Source organism: Strongylocentrotus purpuratus, unplaced genomic scaffold (assembly GCF_000002235.5).
Source record: "Strongylocentrotus purpuratus isolate Spur 01 unplaced genomic scaffold, Spur_5.0 spur5_scaffold_14, whole genome shotgun sequence".
NCBI classification, from domain to species: Eukaryota; Metazoa; Echinodermata; class Echinoidea; order Camarodonta; family Strongylocentrotidae; genus Strongylocentrotus; species Strongylocentrotus purpuratus.
This window is the reverse complement of record NW_022145599.1, coordinates 28,467,239-28,490,498: the sequence shown is the minus strand read 5'-3', so window position 1 is coordinate 28,490,498 and position 23,260 is coordinate 28,467,239. Positions and strand designations below refer to the sequence as shown.

General features: G+C 35.2%; 1 protein-coding gene across 2 annotated transcripts in view; it reads right to left on the bottom strand.

Moving 5' to 3' along the window:
- LOC100889984 overlaps positions 1 to 23,260 on the bottom strand; it is a 56,073-nt gene that overhangs the window by 8,207 nt on the left and 24,606 nt on the right. For both annotated transcript variants that reach the window (XM_030984632.1, XM_030984633.1), the window contains 14 exons: positions 23,059 to 23,163; positions 22,152 to 22,508; positions 19,257 to 19,355; positions 18,554 to 18,783; positions 17,142 to 17,298; positions 14,468 to 14,581; positions 12,764 to 12,862; positions 11,399 to 11,494; positions 10,344 to 10,448; positions 8,400 to 8,516; positions 7,555 to 7,680; positions 4,535 to 5,026; positions 2,848 to 2,955; positions 253 to 585 (listed from right to left, as the gene is read on the bottom strand). In XM_030984632.1, coding sequence (XP_030840492.1) covers positions 253 to 585; positions 2,848 to 2,955; positions 4,535 to 5,026; positions 7,555 to 7,680; positions 8,400 to 8,516; positions 10,344 to 10,448; positions 11,399 to 11,494; positions 12,764 to 12,862; positions 14,468 to 14,581; positions 17,142 to 17,298; positions 18,554 to 18,783; positions 19,257 to 19,355; positions 22,152 to 22,508; positions 23,059 to 23,163 — 2,538 coding nt within the window. The remainder of the gene's footprint in view (positions 1 to 252; positions 586 to 2,847; positions 2,956 to 4,534; positions 5,027 to 7,554; positions 7,681 to 8,399; positions 8,517 to 10,343; positions 10,449 to 11,398; positions 11,495 to 12,763; positions 12,863 to 14,467; positions 14,582 to 17,141; positions 17,299 to 18,553; positions 18,784 to 19,256; positions 19,356 to 22,151; positions 22,509 to 23,058; positions 23,164 to 23,260) is intronic.

The window sequence follows — 23,260 nt, the reverse complement described above, 5'->3', positions numbered from 1 at the left end:
AGAGAGGGTTGAGGAGTCTTGAAAAGGACTTTGACTCAGTAATCTTTCTTGGGGGTGTGGTAGTCCTGAAAAGGACTTTTTGTTATCTTTCTTAGCATATAGTTCTAAGGAGAACTATAGCGCTTGGAGAGGATGAGTGGCTCGACGTTTCGAACTGGTTGACTATCCGTCGTCACTCCTGTTGGACAAAGTTAATTTTGAATACAATGGCAGCACACAAGGATTATTCTTTTTCTAAATACATGTACTTACCTACGAACTCAGCAGGTCTAAGATCGAGTTCAAATGCTGCATCCGTGGACTCATATGAGTGTAGGTGAACCCACAACGCTTCTGATTCAAAAAGCAACTCCAACAGTGGTGAGTAAGGAGACAAGACCACAGCCCGTGTTTCAGTAAGGCTATCATCCAGTCCTAGTCCTATGACCAATGAGCTCATCTGGCCCAATTGAATCATGCGGACCTGGACCGCGTAACCGCTGAGGCCTCTCGTGTTTGTGATCCGCCATGTAGCATCAACAGTGTAATCAGAGTAGGCCAGTTGGTATGTTAGGTTCTTCCAGGCTTCAGATGAGAGTTCAATATCTATGGAAGAAAATAAGAGACAGTTATAAATTTTGTGATGGGCAGCATGGGGCAGGGACACATCTGCTATGATTTTGACAGCAGGGCCAGGGGCGGATCAAGGATTTTCCAGTAGGAGGGGGGGGGGGGGGGGGGGGGGGGGGGGGCAAAATGTACAAAATTGGTACCGCGATCGAAACTTTTACAGCTTGCAGTCCGGGAAAATTTTGAACATTAAGATGCTTTATGGCACATTCTGAGGTATTTCTGAATGAGTAAACTGAACATTTATTTACGTATTTAAAAAAAACTAGATGGATCTTCGACTGCGCGCAGTTGAAAATGATCCCTTTGGTAAAAAGAGCAATTTTATAAACCAAAAAAGAAGCAATTTTTAAAATTTAAGTTTGATTGTAATCCATTAATAGGTTCTCAGAATATCGTGATTACGAGCTATTTTTCATAAACATGTATGACCCTTCGATCTTTAACCTCATGACCCGTAAAAATCTAATCAGTTCATTGGCTCTGCAAGATACATAGGCCTACATGTCCTGAGTTTGTTAGTAATCCATCCGTCAGTTCTAATGATAATGTGTTCACAAGCTATTTTTGCATACATAATGAGCCCAATGACCTTTGACCACATGACCCCCAAATCTAATCAGTTCATTGGCTTTGCAAGATACATAGGCCTGCATGTCCTGAGTTTGTTAGTAATCCATCCGTCAGTTCTAATGATAATGCGATCAGGGGAACAGGACGGGAACGGGGCGTACAGACAGACGTACAACCCGAAAACATAATGCCTCCGGCTACCACATTGCAGAGGCATACACAATTTAGAAGGTAAAAGGGGGGAGGGGCATGCACTCCCACCCTCCACCTGGATCCGCCCCTGAGGGCAGCTAGGAAGCATGATAATTTCTACTAATAGGATTTTTGCTGTAAAATGTGGAAAATATATCCTATAAAATTTGTTCACATATTGATCTTACCTACTAACTAATCCCATCAATTGAATTAAAAGTGATCATTATCTGCTGTAGGTCAGTACGGGTCAGGGTTTGATATCAGTATAGAAGTTTACCCTGAAATTAAGTTGGTTTTAATCGAGGCAGGAAAATGAGAGAAACAGGTCAGTGAAAGTTTGGGCAAAAACTGATTAAAAATAAGAAAGTTTTGAACTTTAGAAGGTGCAATCAATCACACACAAATTGGCAACTCTGTGACATTCTTTGCAAGCTCCTCTCCCATTTGCCCTGGGCTAAGAACCTATAAATTTGTAATCATATATTCATCCTAAATAATTATTGCATATATCTTTTTTGGATATACAAACCCTACATGAAACAAATATGTTCTGTCATGAATAACAAACAAATATGAAAGTTTATATCATTTTCTGTACAGAGCAAATAATAGCGGAGCTCGTATGATTTGTTACAGTGTTGCCCATTTGTGTTTCACTGATGAAAACTTCAAGTTTTCATCAGTTGAATATCAGTTGAATATAAAAATTAACCGGTGCTCCCAGTAAAAAATGTTGATAAATTTTAAATAGCACCTACGGACGTACAATGGTAGTTGCGACTATGACAATTTCAGAACATGTAGTTGTGATATATCATTTCCAAACGGGAATAGCTAATTGGTCTATTTTAGTCAAGAAAATTGTTTTATAGCTTAATTAATATATTGACCTTGAAAGGGAGCTATACAACATAAAGATTTAATTATTCACAATTTCATAACTTTAGACACGATTTCAACCGCGACAACGATCACTCAATATTGTAAGATTGCATATGCTTCCAATATGTTCATTTGAACCAATTTCATGACCACATACCAAAACTTTGTATTACCTTTAATACTAGGGTGGACTTCGCCTTTAATTAGAATATAAGTAATTCTGGGAAAATAAGATCAACAAAGTAACATCTTTACGGGAAGGTCCATTCTATTTCATTTTTGTGTGTCCCATACATCCCATAGAATCACGATTTATGACGGAGTAAAAATAAAAGTTAAAAATTTCCTTGACATTTGATGTGATCTTAACTACAGTAAAGGTTACCAACTTATTACATTCTCCAGGTACACTAAACCACTTGTTATGGTCAGAAATGTATGGAAAAAATATCTTGCAATTGAGGTAATATAATAGTAATAATAGTAAGGTAATGGTTTATTCATTGAGAAATTCAATAATTTACGGCCAGTTGGCCTAATCACAGATTTATGGATAAAGTAAAAAGAATATATAAACTTGGAATTTACCATAATTGTCACACTCATGTTCATCGTCGCCTGATGGGCAGTCTGATATGTGATCACACTTTTTATCTGCTGGAATAACCGACAAATCTGAACACTCAAAGTATTCACCTTAAAGACAAAAAGAAGAAGCAATAGGTTAATGGACTTTCATGTTAAGAAATGAGTTTGAGATTGAGTTTAAGTTTATTAACAACAAAAATAATAACAAGTATAATTACATAAAATATAACAATATAACACAATATAAATAACATTACACATGAATAAGATTTGTAAAACATTGTTTTACAAAGTATGTTATATAGTATATACAAATGAAATAAAATATTATGTGTACACTTTTGTTGTTAAAGGGGGTACCAGAAGTTAGCACAAGTGCTAGTCGAGTCTGGTTCCCTGTCTTTTGCAAGAATTTAAAAACTAATTTTTAATATACTATATTACATATATATATATATACATGTAACATAAACTATATATAAAATGAAAGTAAACAAGGAAATAGAATAGTCATTTAGAAATATTCCTTACCGGTACTTAATATATACATGCAAGTCAAATGTATCTCATCGCCATTTTCTGGGTAAGGAAAATTCAATTCAAATTGGTTTTGTTTGTGGTTCTCCATACTTAACGTTTTTGTACTAGATTAACGTTTTGTATAATAGTACCAACATTTTCCTGTGGGACATAATAATAATACTATAAGTTTTTATAAAACGCTTATTACAATCACTAAGCGCTTCCAAACTCCAAACCCCAGCATAGCATTTGTTATTGATATCAAGATTTATAGAACAGGGCCCAGATTTCTATCAAATGTGACAGAAATATAGGAGAATTCTGAAAGCAACACCCATATTGAAATTTAAATATGAAATAGTTCTAATGATTTCAGATTTATCAGCATAATTGTTAAGAACCACTTCTATACTATATAAATATATTTATCCTTCTTAAAATAATTTACTTGAGAAAGCCCTTTTGGCAATAGTGTGTGAATGTATACCTCTCTAATGAGCATCGTATTTTTAATCATTCTGCCTAAACAAATATCAACATGGTTTTACTGAGAATAACTGGGCTCAGAGCATGTACAATTCAAATTATTGTATCTTTCAATTTAATTATGAACATTCATTTGTCTAGTTATTTGAGATTTTTGTTAATTTGCCTATTTAAATCACATATTTAATTCATACATATGTACATGTATACTACATGTACATGTATATAAATGTATTCATATAATATATAAAGCAGGATAAAGCAGATGATAAGCTATCAGCCACATGGCTTCATCAGCTTTTTATTTTGCTAATGAAAAACACACAGCAATATAAAGCAAAACAACTTGATCTGCAAAATAAAAGCTGAAGGATGGCAGAGGATGATTGCTTCTCAACTCAATTCTTCATTCTGTGACCTTAATCATACCCTCACACACAAACACATTTATATATTTATATATGTACATACATATATATATATATATATATGTATAAATTGAAAAAAGGAAAGCTAGAGTTCTACTTGGAGTACGGGAATATACACAAATAAAAAAACAAAACAATGCTCTGTGCAGGAAGAAATTGTATAACAATTACATGTATTTCTTGCATTTTTGTATATATATATACACATATACAGCATGATGAAGGTCTCTATAATTAATTGACGGACTTACTTTCAAATCTTGTAGAGATAAGCTGCAAGACAAAGCCTTCAGAGGAAATAATGAAATCTGTTGTCATTTGTAGCCAGATCTTTGTACTGTTTAGATGGATAACATAGGGGAAACTTCCGTAATCGTAGTAAGATGTGGAGGCACTGCAGAAATCAGAAGTAACTGATCGCTTCTTCCGACCATCTGACTCTGGTTCTTGGAAAGTGTCTGAAAGTGTTTTAGAGGCACTTACAGAAGACTCCGCAATGCCCTGATTTTCAATAGAGTATGTCCCGGTGAATCGGTACAGGTAATGTCCATCAAAAGTACCAACCCCGATATCCAAGAAATCATAGCCGGATTCTAAAGAGAAGACATCGAATTTCATGCGTATACCAGAGTCTCCAACTGCTCCAGTTATAGTCCAGATATAGTTTAGTCTGTTAGAGTAGTCGTTTGGATATGAAGGTGATGTCAGGTTGAAACACTCTCCTGTGTTAAGGACTACTTCATCTGTGATGAAATACAATAAAATACATAAATTGATATGTATCTTCCTCATGTTTTTTAATGACCCAATGAGGCTCATACTGTGTATCATTTCACAATTTAATTGCTGTTTCCGTCTGCATTTATTGCTTTTCCCTTCTTGAATCATATCGTTTGTCACTTAAGGATTGATAGGGCATTGTGTACATTGAAATTGGTATAATAGCTGGAAATCTGGAGAAAACATAATAAAAATATATGGCAGTTTTAAGGTAGTCTGACATGTATTCCGATTTATGGACGATGTGCTTGCCCTATAAACCCTGTTGGTAATACACAAAATTATTTTTAAATTAATTAAATTATTGCTAAATACTGTGAAAGAATGCTCAATATCAATATCATCATTTCCTGGATATTGAATTGAATTTAGAGGAAGGTTTTATTATCTTTTTTTATTTTGTTACAGCCAGTGGCCCAATTGTGAAAGATTTAAAGACATTCATGATAGCGATACACAATGAAATGTACATACTTAGTCATTATTACACATGTCCAAATGTTTAACATGAATAAGACAATAAATGTACTTATTTTGTACAGGATGTATTATTATAATGTATTATCCAAATTTAAAATGCTGATAATCCTTTTGAAAAACATAAAGCCAAGCAACAACAACAACAAAGTGCAAATACACTTTAACTCATATCCTGCCATAAGGCCACCTGCACGCTAGCTACCGTTATAGTGCTTTGTACACGCGAGCACGTACTGAGTGGCTGCTTAATTCCTGCGAGCGACCCATTGCTTCGGTGCTTTATGCGTGATTGCTCGCATTTGTAATAGCAGTTATTGTTCATGCTCATTGTACTGTGCCTAGTGCTTTGCACAGGCTATCGCGTTAATCAGATTGTCTCAAAATGAACTTGGCACAGGGGGGAATTTGAGGCTTGGCACAATGGGGATTAGCCCTGTGGCATTAGGCTGTGTTCATTATGGCAGGATAAGAGTTAATGTATAATACATAATGTGATGTAAGCCTAAAATAAAAACTTGACTGGCTTGCACCAAAAGAGAGAAATAGTGAAATGATAGAATTGATGACATGACTAGTTGATGGCCTAGTTGATGGCATATATTGTAGTTGTAGTGTAGTGGTGGCAGCATTAGAATATGATCCGCATCATCAATACTTAACATAATTGTAAAGACTTAAGAAAATCAACCTCAGGCAATGTCAATAGACCAGTTTATTGATAGCAGATGGTAAAAATATCCCAGATCTTTTAAATATGGAGAAATATCAATTTATTTATTAATAGAATATCCACTGCCAAAGTTCTTCATGAATAACTTCTGTTTGCCCTCTTGAAAAGAATAATTCGACCTGTGTATCATACAGTGTACCTTAGGTGCATAAATGAATGATTACGTGACTTCATGAACATGTATCCTGTATTTATCTCAGTGGGTATTACAGATCTGTACAAATGTCCTAGCTGTATCTGCCCATGTGCAAATAGTAGCTACAGACAGGCTAATAGCCTTTTGTGTCATCTTAAGAGATCGATGTACTTAAAGTAACATGAAAATACAACATACAACATAATCCGAAAATGATTTCTGAGGGCAAGACAATGGGATATTATAATTGCCCTTGAGTCGATTTCTTGAAAGTCTTTGTGATCATGTTACCATATATATATATATATATGCTGCTTATGATAACACCCCTGTCATACAAAACTGGACCGAATGCATCTCCTGTCCGATTGGGAGCTTACGAGCATCATATTAAATGTACCAAGAGCCTCTAACTTTAGCGTTACATCATATAATCTACTATTCTAAACATAATCCCATTGCACAGGAGGCGTCATTTGACTGGCGGGGGATATCATGATATCGTGAGGGTGACATTGCAAGGTGAAAAGGGCAAACAATGCTTTCAAAACTAAATGGATCTACGACTGCATGCAGTCGAAAATGAAGCGGCAATTTTACAAACCAAAACCAGAGCAATTTTGAAAATTCAAGTTTGATTGTGATCCATGAGAACAGGTTATCAGAATATCGTGATTACCAACTATTTTTCATAAACATGTATGACCCTTTGATCTTTGACCTCATGATCCTAAAATCTAGTCAGTTAATTCATTGGCTATGCAAGATTCGTACATGTTCTGAGTTGTTCTTATGATAATATAATAATAATGATACATAATGAGTCCCATGACTTTGACCTTTTCACCTCATGACCCCAAAATCTAATCAGTTCATTGGCTCTGCAAGGTATATACATGTATATGACCGAAGTTTGGCAAAAATCCGACAATAGGTTCTTGAGATCAGGCAATCACGAGAACAGGAGGTACAGACAGACGGACGGATGTACGGACAACCCAAAAACATAATGCCTTCGGCTACTTCGTGGCGGAGGCATAAAAAACGGCATACTGGCTGATTGCCTTTCCAGGCCCAACTTATGGAGGTAATAATGCAATGGAAATGATGCACTTTGTGCAATGGGCAATGAAACACTTATGTACCTGGTGGGTCACTAGAGCAAAACCATTCATCACTTCCATCAGTACAGTCTTGCTGGTCATCACAGACGTCACTGCGGGCTAGACAGTTGCCGAAGTTATGACACTGGAAGTAATTGCCAGGACAGTCTATGCATATAAGACAAATAAAACATATAAATTAGACAAATACCATCGAGTCTCCTTCACATATGACGTGGTTTAATACAGGATTTTTATATTCTACATGTGAATGAATGGCAAGTGGGGTTGTGAAAAAGTATCTGCACAGACCAAAGCATGTACAGTACTAACTTACTTAGATAGTTTGTCAGTGTATCTTGCCCTGGCAGTTTATTGCAGCAAAGGGGAACAGTATTTTAAAAGTGCAAGCTATTATGCCGACCATTAAATGTTTTACCTGAATTTAACCAAATAGATCAGGGAAGAAAAAAAGCATCCAGCTGAAGAGCTGGCTACTCTTTATCATTCTCTGTGGCATCTTATAAACTGGACATGTTCATAACTAAACAAATTATGCATTCATTGTTATACTAATTTTACACAATACAATTTCAGCACGTCATTTTAAAATGCAGATGTGTATTTATCTTTTTGTAAAAATCTACAAACTGTATTCACACATCAAAGTAAACAAATTAGGTTAATTGCTACTGAATGTCGTTTTGCATTCAAGCTGATATATGGAAAATAATTGAGACTTATTACGTATATAAAAAAAAAGTGGATCTAAACCTAACAAAACTTATGTTGACTTGATAAGTGACTGTAATCTAAATTGAGTTCTACAGATTAAAATGAACATTGTACCTACATGTACATCATTCTCTTGAAGAAAAGAGACTTACATTGACTGTTTTCGGTAATTTCATCGGAGCCGTCACTACACTGAGATGCTCCATCCCCAAGTTGCCAGAAATTAACACATTCTCCACTGGCACACTCAAACTGAAAGCTTTGGCATGCTGAAGAAAAGAAATATACAAGAATATAGTTCCATGCTGTAAGGGACACACCAGAAAATTTGGAAGAAAGTGAAATGTCTCAAATCTTTACTTTGTGCCAGTCTTCAGTTTCACACACAATTTGAATACATGTGTGCGATACTTACATGTATAGCCTACTCTATCATTCAAATGTACTTTTTAAAAATACATGCCACTTGTCAAGACTGAATACTCCCATTAAACTGAAACTTTTTTATGGATTTCAAACAAATAGTTGTCCTTAACCTCCATGGTCTTCATGGTCATGTGTGATTGAAAACACATCATAGAATAGCGCCCATTTGGTACTAAACACACAAACACACACCACTATACAGATATACACACAAATATGTAAACACAGTATATATAATAATATATAGTATATATTAAAACAGTTGAAAGAAAGATCCTTGAGAGTTTCAATTCACTATTACCAGTTTCAATTTATTTTTTTCTGACGAAATAAATTGTAATTGGTAATAATAGCGTATACACACTGCTGCCAATTTTTTACCTTTTTTCGTACTATGTCCCATTTGCAGGCCAAAACAAATCAAAAGGTTAAATAAAACGGCATTTGAAAGATAATACTAATTTAGAACTTCCCTAAAGAAAGTGGGGCTTGAAAAAGTCTTCAAGTGGGAAAATAACGACTATTCGTTGTCAAATCAACTTAGGAGCTATGGAGCCAATACGTAATAGTCTTGATTTTCAGACCATTGTACCGAGTGGTCATACGTTTTACATGCATGCCAACATTTGAAAATCAGAAATCTGTACAAATTATGCTATTTAAAAAAAAAAAGAGGAACAATCCTAACTCTCCTATTCAATACTACAGACAAATTTGTACAGGAAGAGGAACACCTGCATTAAAAAGATAATTATCTTCTCCCCCCCAAAAAATGTTCCTCTTTAATCTGAACAGTTGGCATGTCTGGTTTTATGCTGCGCAAGATTCAATCAGTTTAATTTTGGCCATCACAAGAAGTGGGTTATTGATGTAGACAAATGCTCATGTACCCTTTACAGCTCATTTTATGTATGTTATTACCAGAGAAGTAAAAAAGCCAGTCAGTCACTCAATAGTGTCTGACAGTGAAGTCTAGAAAGTAAACAGGTTTCCTTGCATAATTTGAATACGAGGACACTGCTAACGTTTTAATTTCAAAGATAGGACATACATGACATATTCAAAATTCCTGCAAAGTTCTACAGAATTTGAGGTTGGCTGGAAAAGGGATATAGTACCTTTAAAGTGATTGTGAGAATATGATTTATTCTTGATAAAGACTACATCTTCTCAGAACTTTATTAATGAATCTAAAGAGATTAAGAGATTGATCAATAAAGTTCTGAGAAGATATGATACTTCATCTATCAAGAATGAACCATATTGTCACAATTATTTCATGAACAGTGGTTATAAAAAAAAATTCTTCAACTTCATGGATAACAGTGTATTAATATATTGTATATACTATATATATATATATATATACACCATTATATAGTCAACTGTTTCTTTTATTTTGTGTCAAGTCTGTTTTCAAATCTTTCATCGCAGAACAGCATCTTCTATTTTTATTTGTAACCTTATTGACTCTGCTGCCGATCTTGCATAATGAACAAGATGCTGCTCGAATGATCATGCATACTGATATAATTGCGTGTGTCCCTATATTATCTGCGATAATGCTTTTGCGTAGTGGGCACAAGAACAGGTTTCAATCCCAATTAATCCTTCATTTCAAAATGATTTATCCTTCTATACATAATCTTTGAAAGGTGAGTTTCACTTACAACAGTTCTTTTCATCACTTCCATCAGCACAGTCTACGAAGCTATCGCAAACGCTGTTTTTGTAAATGCATTTCTCACCACAATCATACTGATGGGCTGCACATTCTGAAATAAGAAGATAATTGTTTCATGTTAAATAATGTTGGTATAATCTAAATTGCTCCAAAAATTATTTAATGTGAAAGCTTGATATACTTTCTGTTTGACAGCTAATCACAATAAACCCGATACACACCCTTTTTCTTTAAAATAACCCCATTGAAGAAAAAAAAAGGAATAAAAATAGCTGAAATCTAAATCATTCTCACTTCTCTGATTCATGACCTTTAAATGAAATCAAAATTAACCCCCTTCAAAAAAAAAAAAAGAAAAAAAAAGAAAAAAAAGAAATCAAAATTGAGTAGAGTCGAAATCCAAATCATAATCACTTTCCTGAGTTATCATTTTTTTTAAACCTAAGAGTGTATATCGAGAATCGATTAAATTGATTAAGCTCCATTAAATGACTAAGACCCCGTTCTCACTCACTTCGTTGGAGCGCTCTGGAGCGCTCTAACTAAGACCCGCTCCTCAGGAGCGGTTCTTAGGTGAGTGAGAACGCTCAAAGTGGTCCAGGAAGCGGACTTCTGGACCGCTCCAGAAGTCCACCTTCCGAGGTGGTCTTGAGGAGCGGGTCTTGAGGAGCGGCTCTAACGTGCAATGTGAACGGAAAGCAGACTTTGAACGGAAGTGAGCTAGTGACCTTCGGTGCGAAACATGTAGTACAGTACATAGGGTTTGTATTCCGCGCGCGAAAAAATTGACCCACCTACCTGAGCTGCCATAGCAACAAGACCACTTTGACTCGTGGAGCGGTTTGAGCCATAAAAACTGCTCGGAGTGTGAACGCTCGCAAACCGTTCCTCAAGACCCGTTCCTCTGGAGCAGTCTGGAGCGGTCTAACTAAGACCACTTTCAAAGTGAGTGAGAACGGGGTCTAAACCACTTATGAAAAAACTTCTGTTGACGTTACTATCTCTTATGAGCAGCTATGATGTTAACTAATTTATAATTACCACAGTCTTGTCGCTCATCTGTAAAATCTCCACAGTCATTGAATCCGTCACACACAAATCCTTGGTGAATGAACCGCCCATTGTTGCAAGCAAATGCTGCATTTGAGAAAGATTAACAATATCAATCAAGGCCTTGTCAGATATGATGGCGCAAACCGCAGAGTTTTTTTTATATGACACAAAGTATCATATGTATCACAACACAGAGCTTAGTGAATACATGCAGGACCTTTAATGTACCGGTATGCAGTTACCATTCATTAATAATACACATTAAAAATATAGCGGCTGTTTACTGCCTCATGTCTGAACGACCCTTAAGGCAGAAAGAAAACCTGCAATTGAATGCATTCCACTCTATATAAAAAGAGAAGGAAGTAGAGAGAGAGAGAGAACAGGAGCGGTGTATGCACATGTACTGCTCCCGTTGTTCTGTGCTGTAAAATGTTCCAAGGTAATGTGTCTGGTAACTTACTTATAAAATATTTCTGCATTGTCTTAAAAATGCGAAAGATTATTATTCCTAATTTTTGTCATAATCCCTTGAGAAAGGATTGCCGTAGCTGGTATTTGTAAAAAAATTGTGTGCTAAATAAAAGCATGAAAAACATGAAACTTCTCTTTGATAATTTTTGTGTTATCATCCATATAATAATAATAATAATAGCTAGTTCTTATATAGCACTTTTCAGGAATTTGAGAAAGGCAACAACATAAACAAACAATCAAACAAATCACAAGATTGTTTGAACAAGAAACCAAAGACCGATAACCATTGAAATTTGTGGAGATAGATGGGTAATGGAATACTATCATGGTATTTAGAGTACAGATAATATCTGATATCTCTTGATTTGTGGATCTAAGATATAACATTCTTTAAAGAAGTATTCCTGTCAGGTATTAAGCTTAGCCCATTAGAGAGACAAACATTTCAGATGCCTAAAAACACTTTTGATTTTGAGAAATGATGCTAAGAAGTATTTTGAATGATTTTCTATATTTTGCTGGCAGAGAGCGAGTATGTACGGCCTAAGATGTCTGGGCTGTACAAAACTGCATTAGCGGCTCGAGCAGCACAATGTGAGGATGCTACGTCACACAGTCACATGGTCAATCTGGATTTTGTGCTGCAAATTTAATAATTTCCATTAAGAATATCCAACACACAAAAAAAAACTATTTTGAAGCAACCGTTGAAAGTTATGGCGTGATCGATTCATGTTTTGTTTTACTTATTGATTATTGATAAGCTGCTGAAAAACTCTTATTCTCGACAGGAATTAGCCTTTAATATTGCAAACTAGAGTATATATTATTCCATTCTTATATATTTGTATAATGTTGAAAACATAGGCAACTCACTGCAGTCTGTTTCACAGGAATGGTAACTGGTGCAGAAGTTATTGCGGTTGACACATGCTCTATATGGACCACATCGCACTTCCCAAAGACTAGGACATTCTGTATGAGACATATAAACAATCATCAAGTCAATGGAAATCATATAGTATTGTTAACATTCATTAAACACAATGGCACAATAGCAAACACTGTCAAGAAATCCGCTTTAAGGCAATTTCGATAACCTTCTGCATGACATTTTTTATAAAAATCATATTTGAATTTCATAATGTGGAATTGTAAAGGTCACAAATTTAAAACATGATACGCAATTGTCAGAGGGTGATTTTTTTTTAAAAGAGTAAATAAAGTATAAGTACTTCATTTACTCCAAAGTTCATTCTTAATAGGTGTTTACAGGGGAAATAATATTTATGGAGAGTAGAAAATCCTTTGTTGAATATATTCCTTCTTGTGTTTTTGTTCTTGGATACATCGAATTTACATCTTTTTCGTATTAATACGTGAAATTAAGAAATACATTGACAACGTAATTGATTTTGCATTTGGGAAGCAATCCACTTTGTCTCACGTTGAAGATATGGCATGTACATACCTCTTGTATTAGACCATCATTTGAAACAAAGAATAGGCCAAATATATGGTCCAAAATTGTCATATGACAGAGACCCATATTGCCACGATGTGCAATTAATTATTAAAGGACCCGGGACTTCAAGCTACCTCTGGAAGATTTTTATCACCACGACTCAAGTACAAACTTACATTACCAATTATACTAGAGTATAGTTAAACTGACTTGAACATTTGTTTTGAAATTCATGATTTTGTTTATAATATGCCCCAATTTTATTTTTTAGAATCACTTGGTATCAATTTTCACAAAAACTGATCGGAAGTAAATAGCAACAAGGGTTTAATATTTTGTACAACCTCTGCCTGTTTTTGCTTTGTTGCAACATATCATCAGACATCATTTAAAATAAGGAAACAAAGTATTTAGATCTTAAAATTGGCAACGTTGGAAGTCACTACTATACAAAATTATATTCTACAAATGTACAGAATAGTTTCTGATTATGTATTCTATTTCAAGATACAACACTAAAAATAAACTAGATGGAACTTGAACTGCGCGCAGTCGAAAATGATGCCTCCGCCATAGAGCAATTTTACAAACCAAAATGGAAGCAATTTTAAAAATTCAAGCTTGATTGTAATCCATCTGTTGGTTCTAATAATAATGCGTTCACAAGCTATTTATAGGAATACATAAAATCCTAAAATCTAATCAGTTCATTGGTTTTGCAAGATATACATATACTTGCCTTGAGTTTGATGGTAATCTGTCTATTGGTTCTCATGATAATGCGATCACAAGCTTTTTTTTAAATACATAATGAGCCCGAAGACTTTTGATCTTTGACCTCATGACCCTAAAATCTACTCAATTCATTAGCTCGGCAAGATACATACATGACCCAAGTTTGGCGGTAATCCATCAATCGGTTCTTGAGATAACATGATGCCAAGCTATTTTTGCATGACCTGTGACCTCATGACCACAAAATCTATGGACGTACAGACAACCAAAAAACATAAAAACTAAATGTTGCAGTTTGGAAGAAAAGAGGCTGACCAGTGTAGCATTTTCAAAAACTCCGTCCAAAAAGTGTTGAAATGTTGATGATTGAGCATACATACCACACTCTTCATCAGTCCCATGTATGCAGTCATTCACTCCATCACAGAACATGGTGGAGTCAAAACATTCAAAGAAGATGTCTCCACAAGTTGTTTCACCAGCAGGACATTGAACTGTAGAGTATATTAACACATACAAATGAAAAGTGAATCTTCTCTCAATATCTTTTAATCCATTATATATATTGTATATGTGTCTACTTATATAACAATTAATTATGTTAATGTTGTATAGATTTGTTATGTGTACTCTGATATCATGAGACCAATCTAATGTATAATTTGGTGTAAATAAATAAAACATTTGAAAAATGTATGCTTATGTATACAATATCAAGTCCATAATACAATGTACTAGGTCCAGTGAAATTTCTATGAATCTTAGTTTATTATCTCTTGATATCTTCTTCGGGAGCAAAATTTATATCCCTCTCTCTCTCTCTCTCTGCCATTGGCTCTTTACACTTCTCTAAAGATTGCGACTTTTGTCTTGACAACCTGCGCGTATCATTTGTGCATATAAAAACAAAATCACTTGTATTTTGCAGTATCAAAACTTGTAAAAGCCCTATTAGCGAAATATCATTTACTTTAACAAACATGTCAATTGAATTCCTTTTTCTGTTGTGACAATTTTAAATTCTTCATCTCTGCTGCAAGCATTTTTTGTCAGTTGTAACTGGTAAATAGGGTGCTTTATAAGAAAAATACACATAAAATTGTTTAATATGAAAATGGGAGAATACATTCACAACGCACACACACATGTTTACATATAAACACACACACATATATATATACATTTATATTTATGATTTATAAATGTTATACATTTATACATGGTAATCATTGGCCCACATATTAATCAGTATTCATATTTTCAATCTAATAGATTTATTCTGATGTACTTCAATTCAGATTTATTCTGATGTACTTCAATTCAGTTTAAAAGCTTAATTTTCAATGTGTTTAGTGGTAAATTATTCTTATTTTTAAATATGCTTGAAGACATTTAAATTAAACTAAAGAAACCATAACCAAACGAGAATCATTATTATGTATGACTGTTATTTTGTCATCACCAAAATTTTTCCATGTTTTGTATCATATTTCTGTTCTTTGTAAACCTTGTCTGATCCTTTATTTTACATGTGAACAAACCACATATCCATGTTGAATGACATTGGACAAATAAATACATTGAATGAAAGAATGAATATATAAATATTGGTTATATACTTCCCTAAAACACAATTGCAAACAAATTAACCTCAGGCAAATTTCAATAGCCTCATCCATTACCTTTGGAAATGTGAAAAAATTACAGTGACATACAATCAGGGCTCAAATTAATTTTTTTCCCACAGGGGCTCTTTCCAAAAAAAAAGAGCCCCCGTGAGCCTACTCACGGGGGCTCTTTTAGTGCTGACGGGGGCTCTTTAATACAAATTTCCATTGAATTGGTACCCATGAAACTCCTAAATTCCTTGGTATTTTATCATTATCATTAAAGTCGGCATTTTCCCTCTTAGAAATTTACTTGTTACATAGCTGTTATTGACTTTTATCCCCGTGATGACATTCTCTCCATTTCTTCCCGTTCTGCACATATACTTCCTCCTCATTATTCGGAGCAACCTTATTTACATTCTTTTTTACTTTTAGTCTTTCACATATCCTTCCAAAACACAGGGGCGGAACTAGCTTTTTGCTAAGGGTGGGGGGGGGGGGGTAACCCAAATACGATGTGGAGCATCGTCCACGAGCCGCATAGCGGCGAGGCGATTTTTGTTGTTGCTATTTTGAACCCTCGTGAGTGATGTTTTCCTGGCATCTACTGACATCTACTAATACTGTGTAGGTCTGGACACATGATAGCATTTTTCTATGCACATCACATTTTCACTTGGCAGCCCAAGGGGGAGAGCGGGGTAAATTAAACCCCCTAAACTGCATAGATCGGATTAGATCCGCCCCTGCAACATCTTTGGTCTTCTTCTTCTTCTCAATATTGATTTACTGGCCGAGTTACATCATTTGCTGGTCTTTTAGAATCACCAGATTTCAGAGGATTCACACTTTTCACAACGAAAAACTTCTCCCGTTTCAATCCTTGCGCAATAGTCTCCAGCTCCAGCAGATATTGGGCGTCAGCGTGCACACCGGTAATACCGGCGCAGTATAGCCACTGCTAACGGCCGTACTACTAGCTGCACTGCGAGCTTCCGTTGTTTGTATCGGTAATACTCATATAGATGGGAGAGAAAGCGCCATCTAAGTTCCATTTCATTGGTTTAACGTTTGAAAATTGATACTCAATATTGTGTTAAAGTTATATCAGAAAACATAATCTTTATTTTATAATTCCACGGGGGCGATTTTTAATTTTGCAATCGCCCCAGTGAGCAACCTGAGGGGGGCGATTATGGAGCTCACGGGGGCGAATCGCCCATCGCCCCCGTGTATTTTGAGCGCTGCATACAATGCCACATTACATAATCCAAATTTGAATCCTATAGGGAATAAGAAACAGCATTCAATTTACTCTTGGGTTCATTTTTGATAGTATTTGTGATCATGTTAAAATCACATTATAACAAAAATAAGAAATAAGAAGACTAAACGAGAAGAGAGATATGGAGAGGGAATAATAAAGGGATGAAAATATATTTACTTTCTGTTTCTTGGACAGCGGTAACTTCAAATGCAAAGGAAGATGTGTGAAAAAAACTCCCTTGAGTTCTGAAGTATGCGATCCAAAACTCAGATCCCGGTGGTATGATAGGTAGCAGACTGTTTCCTTCAATTCCCTTGTAAACATCATATGATAGCTAGAAATAAACATGAGAAAATACTCAGACATTTCGTCCTTACTGAATGTACCACAGACATATTTGTCTTGAGTTTGATGGTAATCCGTCCATCGGTTCTAATGATGATTCACAAGCTTGTTTTGCATACATAATGAGCCCCATGACCTTTGACCTCATGACCCAGAAATCTAATCAGTTCATTGGCTCTACAAGATACATATATGACCCAAGTTTGGCGAGAATCCATCAACCGGTTCTTGAGATAACGTGATCACGAGAACGGGACATACGAACGGACACCCCAAAAACATAATGCCATCTTTGTTGAGGAGGCATCAAATACATAAAGGGGAAATTCCATGAATTATGAGACACGACAAACAATTCTAAAATCTGTATTTCTTCCATCTTCCATGCCCAAAATGGTTGAAATTGGGATATGTCTAGATAGAATAACGGAATCATTTTCTACCATTAATTGTATTCTTGCATGTCCCTTTTATGGAGAATCTAAAACTGCACATACATGTATGGATCAACATAAGCAGGACTATACACACACACAAAATTGCTTATAAACTCTCAGTTGCAGCATACATTTACATTGTATTTTGGATGGAAATGCAACAAGTCAGTGATAAAGGGCAAACCAACTCTTATAATAATTTCATTTGTACGGAAGTGGAAAAAGAATGGTGAAAGTTTAAATTAAATTAGATCAAGAATATAAGAAAGTTAAGGGAGTTTGAAATATGATATCATTGAATCCATATGAATAGCAAATTGGCAATTTGGTGGCTGGATATTGTGACATATTCACGGACAACTCTCACATTTGTTGTGTACAAAAATATATGTTTTTCTCCCAAATGCCTATTGTGAGTATGGGTATAGCATGTTATTAAATGTTATCTAAAAAGAAAAAGACCATCCTGAGTCATAATTATTATTATTGAGTCATAATTAACTAAAATGTCAATTTTAGTAATTCTGTGTGTTGGAACAAATAGGGAAGTTGTCTGGCACTTCGTCACAACGACATTGCCAATTCAGCCAATTTAAAGTGCCCACATGTATAGTGTTTATAACTTTTAAAAAGTACATAGCCTAGGCTTCTCATTTTTTGTCTGATTTCGTTCAAACTTTCACCGGACTGCTTCTCTGATTTTTCTGCTTTCTTTTAGAGTAGTTTATTCTTAGGGATGGAAGTGCATCTGAATTCTATTTGAAGGATTGTTGCACATGAGAAAAAACTAATTTATACATACAGTACCTCATACAAAATCGTTGAAGCATTGTGTATGTCAAAACCAGTTCCTAGCGTAAAATGGTCCACACTTTCCATCTGCAGATGGATGATATCCAAACGTAGCCTTGTCCCATCCACTGCACTGAATGTCCATGTCTTTATCAATGGTCTGGTGATAGGTAAGTAAACTGGATATCCAAGGGACTGGATGGTAACATTTTCGCCAAGACTCAGATTAAAGCTTGCGATGGGAGCTGTAATATGATAGGCATTACATGAATACAGAATCATCCGATCTATACACCCTGTCATTATTATTCTATTATCTATTTTGAAGAGTATAGTAGATGAATATGTTCAATGACATCTTCTTTACTGTCTGAATTATGTACAGGTGTGGAGAGCCACTTTTTGGGGAATCATATTAGGGATAATTCATTTGGAGTGAAAAACCAAACTCAGAACTGTAGAATCCATCCTTAAAAGTGCCATTCAACCATTACTTTTGGAGTGGATTTCACCATAATTTGGAGTCGATTCTACTCAAAGGAAGTGATCTCTAATATGACTCCTAAAAAGTGGATTTGCATTAAAAGAGTATTTACATTTCCTGTGACACGATCCTAGTTCCTGTTTCGAATTAGTTTCAAAATTAAAACATTCTTTAGTCTTTATCATAATTTTCATAGGAAAACCAAAGTGACATGGAAAAATCAACAAATCTTACGGCAATCAAGCTCATCACGTAAGTCAGTACAGTCCACAGTACCATCACATCTGTTTCCAGGCGGAGCGATCTTATCTCCAGCATCACATGTTATGATATCTAAAGAAAGAATAAAACATAACAAAGTTACATTGCATGCATTGTCAAGAAAACATTTACATTTATTTCCTTCTGGCAAAGTACAGTAATGTGTAAAAGAAAGATCACTCCATCAAACAATGCTATTAAAGCAGAAGGAGGGAAATACCATAAAAAACTTGTGTTGAGAATGTCATGAACAAATAAAAAACAAGTTTACTGCAAAAAGTATGACAAAAAAAAAAAGGATAGTCAGATAAAGAAAAAAAAAAGGATAGTCAGATAAAGAAAAAAAAAGATAGTCAGATAAAGAAAAAAAAGGATATTCAGATAAAGAAAAAAAAGGATAGTCAGATAAAGAAAAAAAAGGATAGTCAGATAAAGAAAAAAAAGGATAGTCAGATAAAGAAAAAAAAGGATAGTCAGATAAAGAAAAAAAAGGATAGTCAGATAAAGAAAAGAAGGCACGAGAAGAGCAAACAAACTAGAAATTTAATTCGTCATGGGGACGAATTAGGTGGTCTGTCTTCAAGTCTTATGAGAGATTATAATATTTACTATATTGAGAAAGGGAGAAGTTATATGGACATGTAAACAATGATGATCATCATGATGATCATGATGATGATGATCTTGATAGTAATGGTGATGACGACGATGATGATGATCGTGATCATGATGATGTTGATGATTATCATCAACAGACCACGATGACATCAGACTGAACAAAATTAGAGAACATTAAGATAGGGTATAGTCTCAGCTACAACATACTCAAAAATCAACAAAAACCAAGCCGAAATAACGGCGATATTGCTCGCAAAAGACAAGAATGTAGAATCCAGATTTGAGAAAAAGTCATCTCCCATAAGGATTACACGCCAAAAGTAATGGATCAAGTGATAATAGGGTAATAATCAAGTAAATATGGTTGTTTATTATATTATTTGCGATTGTACGTGTTTTAATATTCAAAGGAGATGGTAGAGTGAAAGGTCAAAAAGAAAAAAAAGTGAAGAAAAAAAATTGTTGGAGACGCCCGGACTAGAACCAGGGTCCTCGACGTCGGAAGTCAAGTGCGTTACCGATATACCAAAACATTTCCCTTAGAGATTACACGTAAACGGAAAATGGAATTATCAAATCCCACTTTGCAAGTGAGATATGAGCATGATCCCGGCATCTGATCGAAAAATAAAAGGCACACTTGTGATAGCTTATTGTCTCAGCTACAACATACTCAAAGCTTAGCGAAAACAAAGCTAAAACGACGGAGATATTGCTCGCAAAAGACAGGATGTAGAATCCAGTTTTGAGAAAAAGACATGTCCCATAGAGAATACACGCAAAATGTGAAAAATTGACATGCCTCCTTTAATCGCAAAAATACGCCATGATACCATAGTCAAAATGAAATATCGTGGTGACTGCATCTGTAGAAAATATTCTCAGGTAGAACATATCAAAATTTGAAAGAAAATTGATCAATATTTACAGAGATACAATCAATTTTCCAAAAATCTGCTGACATCATAATATGAAAATTAAAATTTTGAGTTTGGAGGCCATTATGATGACGTCATAAGGTAATTGAGGGTCAAATGAGACATGAAATCATATCTCCAACTCATGCTTTTTCCAACCATGATATAAAAGTTGGGGTCAATTGATTATCTGAAGAGCTATTTTGATTTTCAAAATGGGATGTTTTTGATCAAATTTGCATTATATTGCCCATAGCAGCACGCGCAGATTTTGAACTTTGACGCGCGCTCACGGCCTTATAAAAGATCAAGAGTGAGTGAAATTAATGTAAATTGTCATTTACGGTAAGAGGAATCTAGATCATGTAAAAAATTTGAATTTGATCTTTTCCGCACGTTGTGAGCGCGCGCAACGCGCGTGGGGACACGTACGGATGGAAAATTTTGAAATGCTTAAAATGACCTGATTCGTACTCTCGTTTAATAGTTAAGTGATTTTGAGCATTTTAAAATTTTGACGCGCGCGTACGTGCGCGTCATGACCTTTATGTGACCTTTGATGACATGACTTGTTGACCCTTGACCTGAAATATATGTGATATGAATATGAATGACCTTTGCTTATGCATCATGAAGATATGATGGATAACGTGATTTCACAAAATGGCGCCTGGATGACGTCACGATGACCTGATGACCTTGAAAAGGTTACTGTCACGTCTCATGACAATGACCTATTAATGAGATAAAATTGAATGAAATTGACCCAACAGAACTTGAGTTATCCTAGGCACAAAAAAGTGTAGGAAATAAAAACAAATAATAATAATGAAGAAAGAAAATTCTGACGAAAACAATAGGTGATCTGTCATTGACAGACCACCTAACAAGGACAAAGCAGATTGGAAATTAGGAGAAGGGATGCCATTAAATCACCAGTTGATGTTACAAAATAACTGAAATAAGAAGACCAATAACCGATGAGAAAATAACAATTAAATTTGTTCCCCGTGGTCCCAGCTCGTTGAGAATTTCAGTGTTCAACCTCAATGACTATAACTCAACAGTTAATTTAAAGCATTTAACCTTACTGTGGCTATGCCAAAATATTAAGCATTTGCACTATCATGGACCAACTACTCATTAGGTGCTTTCAAGTACATGCATAAAGCAAAGGAAGCCCTTCCAATCTTTTTCTAAAAAAAGCATTTCCCGAACAGTTTTGTCCGCAAGTGATTTTATGAGCTGCACCCAAAAAGTGCTTGTCTTTAGGTCTATAGATCAGGTGCAGTTAAAAACAAAATTAGACACCGTGTAGAAAAGGGATAAATACCTTCCAGCGGGAGTGCAAGTATTTCGAGACCAAAACCTCCGCCATACAGGCTCTTGAATTCCACCGACAGTTCTCCCTCTGGGAATACTTTATCTGCAATATCGCTCCAAGTAAAGGTTGTATCATCTGCAAATGACCACGTGGTCTCTCTCCGGCTTGTAGTTGCACCAATGTTACGTATGATAAGTGAGTCACCAAAATAGAGTTTAATATATTCAACTTGGACTATCAGAGCATTTGCACTGTCTGCTGATGAAACGATCCAGCTTGAATAGATGTAGTCATTTCCATAGTTCACGTTAGAAGGATAAGTGTAGGAGGCAAGGAAAACCGTTTCGTCTGTTGCCAGGATGACAGCTAATGAAAATGTCAAGAAAGATAAAGTGAAGAATATCTTGCCTATTTATCCACTGCATTGTTATTCTCCTATTCTCAGTTACACATTTTGTATGTCCTGAATCATCATTTTATGAAGGCTTAAAAACAAAGGGGATCAAACTCGAGCGAAAGTTCTCGGGACAATCTATTTTATCACTGTTAGAATAAACATGTGCTATTAAAATTAGGTTTAATATTGAATGCGTTTTTAAAAAAATGGTAACACGAATTGTGTCAAAATATGAACTGAAGCAGAAGATATATGTAAAACGTAAATGAAATGATGAGAAGTACCATTTTCTGCTCTATATTTTTTTTAATGCAGAGGAGAGGAAATCCACTATCAAAGGAGTGTATCAGATCACTTTAAAATACTTTGCACTTGAATCGACTCCAAAGTAGTGGTTGTATGACCCTTTTGAGGGAGGATTCCACTGTTTTGAGCGTTGTTTATCTAAGCCAAACAGAGTTATCTCTAATGTAACTCCTTCTAAAACAGATTTCGAATCGTGTACAATAAAATACTTACAACAATTTGTCTCGTCTGTACCATCAATACAATCAACCTTCCCATCACATACTTTGTTAATGCTAACGAGACCTTTGCCACTGCCAGCATTGCATATAAATTTCCCTACAAAGGACAAGATAGAAGAACAAAGTGAGTTAATATGAATGGCACGCTCCAGTTGATCATATACAACACCAAAAGGTGATCAACACAATCCCAC